Source organism: Colius striatus, chromosome 1 (genome assembly GCF_028858725.1).
Source record: "Colius striatus isolate bColStr4 chromosome 1, bColStr4.1.hap1, whole genome shotgun sequence".
NCBI lineage: Eukaryota > Metazoa > Chordata > Aves > Coliiformes > Coliidae > Colius > Colius striatus.
In genome coordinates this window covers 192,043,213-192,050,940 of record NC_084759.1, presented here as the reverse complement: position 1 = coordinate 192,050,940, position 7,728 = coordinate 192,043,213, and the positions used below count along the sequence as shown (strand labels likewise).

The 7,728-nt window shown below is 47.1% G+C and overlaps 1 protein-coding gene across 5 annotated transcripts; it reads left to right on the top strand.

Annotated features, from left to right (window-relative positions):
• Positions 1-949: 949 nt before the first annotated feature.
• On the top strand, positions 950-7,228 carry CBLL1 (Cbl proto-oncogene like 1). 5 transcript variants are annotated; one of them, XM_062018811.1, is made up of 8 exons: positions 1,326-1,580; positions 1,683-1,788; positions 1,888-2,044; positions 3,391-3,558; positions 3,887-3,987; positions 4,223-4,306; positions 5,108-5,181; positions 5,756-7,228. In XM_062018811.1, the coding sequence occupies exons 4-8, from the start codon at positions 3,519-3,521 to the stop codon at positions 6,795-6,797; spliced, it is 1,341 nt and encodes a 446-aa protein (XP_061874795.1). In that variant the 5' UTR covers positions 1,326-1,580; positions 1,683-1,788; positions 1,888-2,044; positions 3,391-3,518; the 3' UTR covers positions 6,798-7,228. The 5 variants fall into 5 exon arrangements, with proteins under 5 accessions (XP_061874791.1, XP_061874784.1, XP_061874795.1 ...); XM_062018815.1 differs by having other exon boundaries at positions 1,666-1,788; XM_062018807.1 differs by lacking the exons at positions 1,326-1,580; positions 1,683-1,788; positions 1,888-2,044 and adding an exon at positions 950-1,017 and having other exon boundaries at positions 3,890-3,987.
• The last annotated feature ends 500 nt before the right edge of the window (positions 7,229-7,728 follow it).

Here is a 7,728-nt window from a genome sequence, read left to right as displayed (position 1 = left end):
TCCCAAGCCTGGAGACACTTAGTAAGAGTCACTGATCCGAAGTACGTGGAGTAGAGCTGCCCCTATCTTAGGATTGTGGAAGGACTGCTTGAGGCCACTTCTCACCATACAGCCTGTGATGTCATTGTATTTGACCTTCTTTGTTGCCTTCTGTGCTACAGAAGCACTCTATAAAGTCAGTATCCCACTAAAGTATTTTTTTATACTGTGTTTACAGAAATGACACAAAGGAGTCGCATGAGGTAGAGACCTCTATTGCTGCAGTGCTTAGGGGGCACTGTCCAATGCGTCATTGTCCCTTCTATGGTCACAGTTACCGGCAATCTGCTTAAGTTTTGTTGCTAAAACTTAAGCAGCTGCGAGCCCAACGTGGTTTCTCGTCTGTCCAGTGTCTCAGAAGCCTGTACCGTGTAACCCGCGGCTCCCCGAGCCGGCGGGGGGGAACTTGTCACGGCTGCTCATCACAACGAGTCCTTCCATTTTTAATTCTATCCTCCAAGCAGCGTCCCAGTCCCACTGCCTCTTCCCTGCCACGGCTCCAGGCCCGGCACGGCCCCGTCCACCCGGCAGCCAGCAAGCGTGGATTCCCCTCAGGGCGGCTGGAGTCGGTTCCCAGCGCCGCAGGTGCCTCCGGAGCCCGAGGCGGGTCCCCGCCGCCATGACCCCGCGCAGGCACCGCCGGGCCTGCAGCGCGCACGCGCAGTACCGCCCGGCAGCAGCCCGCCAGCCGCCGTGCCGGCAGCCTCCGCAGCGCGCCCGCTCCCTCCTCCGCGGCCGCATCGCACAGCCCCTCGGGACCACTGCGGCGTGCCGCTCCGTTCAGCCGAGGCCCTGCGCCATGCCCCGACCGTGCCAGGGCAGCGCGGCCGCTCCGCGAGGCGCAGCGAGCGCGGGACTGCCAACGCCACCGCGCTGCACGCCTTTTCACGCCCTCCCCGGCCGTGTCCCGCCCACTTCCGCTTCCGGCCGCGCCCTTCCGCTCCCACAGTGCCCCGCGCCAAATCATGGACCACAATGGTGAGGAGGGGAGAGGGCGGGAGACCCGTTTGTCTGCGGCCCCATCGCGGCCCCCTCCGCGCTGCCGGGCGGGGAGCGGCCGCCCGCGGGGCTGCGCCAGGGGAGCCGCGGGATACGGCCCAGCGTCCGTAGCGCCGGCGGAACCCGGGTTCGCGGGGGTTTGGCCGCGGCCCGCGCGGCGGGGCCTGGTCCGTGCCCTCAGCGCCCGGCTACCCCCCGGCCGCCGCGCGCCCTCCCACGGCCGTGCCCGGCCCGCGCCTTGAGCGGCTCCCAGCCGCCTGCCCCGCGGGCCGCTCTGCTCCTGGAGCCCGCGCTGCTCGCCCGGGGCCGGCAGCGGAGTGCCGAGAGGGCCGCGGTAGCGAAGCCGTGCGTGCGGGCCCCGTCGGCCTGCAGCAGGTGGCTGCAGCCTGTAGCGTTTCGGAGGTGACGGCGACGCGCCTGTTTGCCCGTTGCGTTTCTCGAGATCGGTGCCGATAGCGTGTTTTCTGGTTCGATGTGTTTTCCGTGCTCGGGAGAGGGAACTTTCTCGTGTGCTGAAATTCGGTGGCTTTGATACTTTGATGGTTAGTGCGCTGGTGTAGTTTAATGAATAGATGAGTGGACGTGGGTTTTTGTTAGCGTTTTGGCAGGCGTTTTTCTTCTCCATAGCAAATGTTACATTACAGGTGTATATGGATAAAGTCCTGTATTGGAGCTGTATTTATGAATTTAAGAAGAACTCGGAAATGGAAAAATAAATGAAGAAAAGTTTATTCGGTTGACAGATCAGGAGTATGTATCATCTCCAATCAGAGCTCTTCTAAGTATTCTTAACGATTTTGATATGTTTTTCAAGTTTTGGTCTTAATCCTCCTACTTCTGCTTACACAGAATTAATTATCCTCCTGTGAAATGTGAATGACTAATGAACTTTCTGGTTTGGAGCAGTTGAGCAGTTAACTCATGCAAACGTTACTCACTTGCAAAGATGTGTGGAAGAAAAGCACCAGAGCTTAATTGTTTTCTATTCAGTGAATAATACCTAAAGGTTTGTCTTTAAAATTTGTTTTAGTTATCCCTATTTGGAAATGGCTTGAGACTATCTCTGATCTGTGATGTTGTGGTTTTGTGCTCTGATGCTGTAGTCTTAGCAGCTTCTGGGGAAGCCTGAGGTTGAAGTTGTGTGTTTTCTGGGTTATATGTTTAGGCAAGAGGACAGACCAAACTAAAGCAACAAATGAATATGAGTAAAACCAGGCTTCACTGTCTGTACATTTTTGCATGTTGCCTTTTAGAGTGGAAATTATCAGCCCCAGTGCTAAGAGGAATAAATACATTTGCTCTCTCGGAAGAAGTTAAGGGCTCTTGATTTTGAGGTAAAGTGACTGTTGGGGCACAGTCCCAATTTGAAACTTTGTTGTAGTTCCTAGTTTTGGTGGTAGATACTGAACAACTTAGAGCAATCTCTTTTTTGCTCTTATTTTTTTCTGCCTGTACTGGTCATGTTCTGTGGAGTGATTATAGGCTTTTGTCTTTAGTGAGGTAGTACAGAGTTACGGAATTGGGGCCCTAGTTTCAGTGTCTGGATGCTGCTGTGCTGTAGTCTTTCAGGGCCTCAGCCATCCCTGAAGGACTGCGGTGCTGGGGACTGGCAGGGTTCACACTGGAACAGCTTCTGGTGCACCCCTTCAAGGGTGGCCACACCCTGCTTTCAAATGCCTGTCAAAATTGCATTTTCAATGAAAATGAAAGTGAGCAGTGTGTATTCATGAAGGGCATAACTTGATCTTTATATAAATCAGTTGTTATGCAGGGGTTTAAGAGAGACTCTGAGGGAGCTGAGAATTATATCACCTTTATTGGTGTTGCTTGTTGCAATACCCAGTTTAGAATTCTCTCTTGGAGCCTGTATTTACTGACTTGTGTATCAGACTTATTCTTGATTGTTTTGCACTGGTACTCAAATTTCAATCTGGTTAAGAGAATTCTGTGTATAATGGGGAACAATAACTTTAAGTTTAGCAAGGATACTGCTACGTACTCTTGAAGTGCTCACCAGGGCAGAGTAGAGAGGGAGAAGAACTTCCCTTGACCTGCTGTCCACATTCTTCTTCATGTATCCCAGGATGCCATTGGCCTTCTTGGCCACGAGGGCACATTGCTGGCTCAGTTTTCTACAATCACAGTTGCTCCCAGAATGGTTCTATAACTTGACTTATAGAAAAAATAATATGCGAAGATACTTATTTTCTAGTGATTGAACTTCAGTGTTCTCTATGAGTCTTAAAAAAGCTTTAAAAAGAATCTGTCTTAAAACTCTTCCATGAATATTTATCTTCTTTAGAAGCTATTAGATAACCTTGGATAATGTAGACTTTTTTATTTCCTTCATAGACAATGATTTGCAAGGAACAAATAGTTCAGGATCATTGGGTGGTCTCGATGTTCGTAGAAGAATCCCTATAAAGCTTATCTCAAAACAGACCAATAAAACCAAACCTGCACCTCGAACTCCAAGAAATATGAACAGGATGCCTTCAAAGACACAAACTGGTGATGAAGGTAAATTAATATAAATACTAGCCCTGTAGGAGGGAAGCATGTTGTTCTGCAGCATTGTTCAAGACTTTATTCAGCCTTGGAGAAGTAGAGTCCAAGGTTCTATACAAGAGCAAAACAAGTTTCAAACGTATGGGTGCTGCTGCAATATAGGAATGGAACAGTACACCTTTCCAAACCAGGCTGTCTCACTGTTTTCACAGTATCTTTCTGTGGAGTGGGCCCAGCAGACTGGAAGTGCTGTGGCACACACACTCTGAATAGCAGCCAGTGTCAATTAGGAGAGCTTTGTTGTTGGCTCCTGTCTTTCTTCTCTTTCTTCTTTCCACAGAAGAATTTGATTATAACAAAGAGGAGCGGTACGAATGCAAAGGAGGTGAAATGTTTGGCAATCAAAGGAGATTCCCTGGACCCATCTTTTGGGACTATAAGGTAAAGTTGTGAGTCTTTGTGAATCATACCAAACTGTAGGCAGTTCTGATAAATACCTTCTTAAATAAAAGTGCTTTCATTCCTTTTGACTGACTGAAAGTACATCTCTGCTTTCTCACGTGGTGCCCATACTTCTCAGCTGATTCGGAAATAATGGACCTATCAATGGTAATTAAAATGAGAAGATTTAGTGACATTGAGTTTTGTTTTCCCACCCCTTTCTCTATCCTAACAGATAAACTTGCTGGGAGAGAAGGATGATACACCCGTTCACTTCTGTGATAAGTGCGGACTGCCCATCAAAATGTATGGACGCATGGTGAGTGAAATCTCTGGAAAATGCAGCCGTGGTTTCCCTTTAGGTAAAATTAGGTTTTACTGTGTCTGTGTGAGGCCTCTAGAGGTTACTGATTTCAGCAGACCTCCAAATAAACAGCAGAAGAATATCAGGATGGAACTGGGGGCCTTAATTTCTGAAGTGCTTTTATTCCATCTATCTGTCTGGTTTCACTTTACCCTCTGATTTAATAAAGTAAGCTTGAAAATGTTGAACAAAAACACAGCACAATCACCAACAAAAATACCCTTCAGTGGGTTTTGACCTTACACTGCTTGGCTTCAAAAATAAGCTCTTTAACTCAGTTGAAGACTTGCAATGAAGTTAGAAAATACTACTCACTTTTATGTCCCTTTAAAGTTAGTATAACAAAATCCCTGAGACTGATTTAGCTTTTTGAGCTTGGTGTGACGGGCTTCAGGATCTGACTTAATGACGGCTAATGCTTTTAAAACTCTCCTTCTTTGCCAGCAATACAAATGTAGTTAGATTGCATATGTAGCTTCTCTGAATGTTCAGTGTTGGTGTTATTGCAGGACTCAAGCTTTTGCCTATATGTTTTAGCCAACACTTAAAATCCCAAACTTAATACAAACTGTTTTAGAAAGCTTCTATGCAAAGCTAGGGAAAACTGCTAACTACCAGTATGCCTCTTCACCTCACAGGTAACTTAGTTGCTTTCATTATTACAAGTTGTGTGCTGTGGAGAGGAACTGTATTCTGTAAAATGACATCAGTAGTTGCATAGAATGTGTTAACAGAGCTTTTTTTTTTTGTCTCTAGATCCCTTGCAAGCATGTTTTCTGCTATGACTGTGCTATACTACATGAAAAAAAGGGAGACAAGATGTGTCCAGGGTAAGTTACCTCAAGATTTGTTATGAAAGGAAATATACAAAAGTAATTTAAATTATCTTATTTCAGATACTGTATTAACATGGCTCTTGTTTATGTACATTGAGCAGAGGCAGCAGAGTACTCTCTACTACACAGCTTGATTTAGTTTCATGTCCTGTATTTTGGGGTGGTAAGAGATTGTATTTATTGTTGAAGTATTTGGGTAGATAACCTGTTATTGCTCTAATGTGCAAAGGAGTGAAGACAGTCTAATTTACATAGTGAGAGTGACTCTTGCTGAGTCTTAATACACAGAAGGAAATTGTGAGAGAGAGTGATACTGTTTATATATTTCCAACACACTGAAATTCCACCTCGTGAAATTTTTGTGTTCTCATGTAGTTGTGTTTGGAGACTTGAAAAATAGATACATTTCAGAATTGGTGAAACCTTTTTTTCATTGTTACAGTGGGGGAAAAAATTGGCAGTTCTGACTTGGGTAATTACTGTAAACTGGTTGACTTTCAACAACAACAAAAAAAGGCAGGTTAAGCTCTCTGTGATGACAATAAACCGATGCTCTCTTCTGATTTAGCTGTAACGAGCCTGTGCAGCGCATCGAGCAGTGCGTCCGAGGGTCTCTCTTCATGTGTAGCATTGTGCAAGGGTGCAAGAGAACTTACCTGTCCCAGAGGGACTTACAAGCTCACATCAACCACCGCCACATGAGAGCCGGAAAGCCCATTACTCGCCCTCCAATCGAACCTGTACATCCTCCTATTGCCCCACCGCCCGCCGAAATCCCTGAGCGTTTCATAATGCCCCCTGAGAAACACCACATGAGCCACATTCCACCAAAGCAGCACATCATGATGCCCCCGCCTCCTCTGCAGCACGTACCCCACGAGCACTACAACCAGCCGCACGAGGACATCCGCGCGCCGCCGGCAGAGATGGCCATGGCCCCGCCGCCTCCGCGGCCCGTCGCCCAGGACACCTTCCGCATTTCAACCCGGAAACACAGCAACTTGATAACTGTCCCTATTCAGGATGATTCGAGTTCGGGTGCTCGAGAACCACCCCCACCGGCCCCCGCGCCTGCTCACCATCATCCCGAATACCAGGGGCAACCGGTGGTATCGCACCCTCATCATATTATGCCTCCGCAGCAACATTATGCACCGCCCCCCCCACCACCTCCACCAATAAGCCATCCGCTGCAGCATCCTCCCCAGGCAGCAGGTACTCCTCACATGGTGTATAGCCAAGCTCCTCCACCACCAATGACCTCTGCTCCTCCTCCAATAACCCCACCACCTGGACATATCATTGCCCAGATGCCACCATATATGAATCATCCTCCTCCGGGACCTCCCCCTCCTCAGCATGGAGGTCCCCCTGTAAATGTCAGTGCGCCCCCTCCCCATCACTATAATCCTAACTCTTTGCCACAGTTCAGTGAAGATCAAGGAACTCTCAGTCCCCCTTTCACACAGCCCGGGGGAATGAGTCCAGGGATCTGGCCAGCTCCGAGGGGCCCGCCTCCACCTCCGAGGATGCAGGGGCCTCCTGCTCAGGCCCCCCTTCCCGGACCACACCACCCTGATCAAGCCAGATACAGACCCTATTACCAATGATACGAGCAGTCCTATGACTAGAGTGTGCTATCAAGAGGATAAACCTGTATACAAGAGCCTTTTAATTGTTTGGGGCTTATTTTGTTGTGGGTTGGGTTTTTTTTTAAGTACTATCATTTTGACTGTAAGACCCTGGGGGGATTGAATCTTAAATGATTTTTAAGCCTTGGCCGTAGGACTCTTGACTGCAAATATTCTGTAGCGCTAAAATAAGTGGCTTAGTAGACCACGGTTGCATTTTAACAGAACTTCTGTCTCTAGTGTGGCTAAATTGTCCTAAGATGAACACTTGTAATATTATTTCCTGGAGAAAATGAACACGTGTTGTACCATTCTGAATATTGTTTTTGTTAAATCCAGTGTTTAGTTTTACTTGTGATACCTTTTTGTTAACCTGTGTACAATAATTAAATTGAAACATGGTTGTAAAAGTGGTGGGTTTTTATATGAAGTGAATGCATCATTCTGGGACACTGTTTTGACACTAATACTTCCCAAAGGGACAGCGTAATGAAATACTAAGGAAACTTCACTATTTCTCCTACTAGTGGTTACCATGATTTATAATGAATTCAGGTGGTGGGGAGTGATGGCACTAGAAATCAGACATGCAGAATACTGCATTTCAACTTTTTGTGTCTTCTTTGTTTCCTTAAACTTATGCAGCAAGATAAATTCATCAGAAATACAGCTTTGGGCATGACACGAAACCATGTCATAATGTCTTGTGGGGTTTGCTGGGTGTTTTGGGGCTTGGGTAGTTTTTTTGTTTTGAAGCTAGTTTTGATTCAGAAGGTTCTGTTTATGTGTACACTACTCACTGGAGTTGAATTCAAACTGTTGTGTTTACCTCTGCCTACTTTTGTGTGGAAGTGACCGTGAATTGGCTTACTGTGTCTGTGAGCAGCAGGTTCTTTTAGGTAGGGGAGCT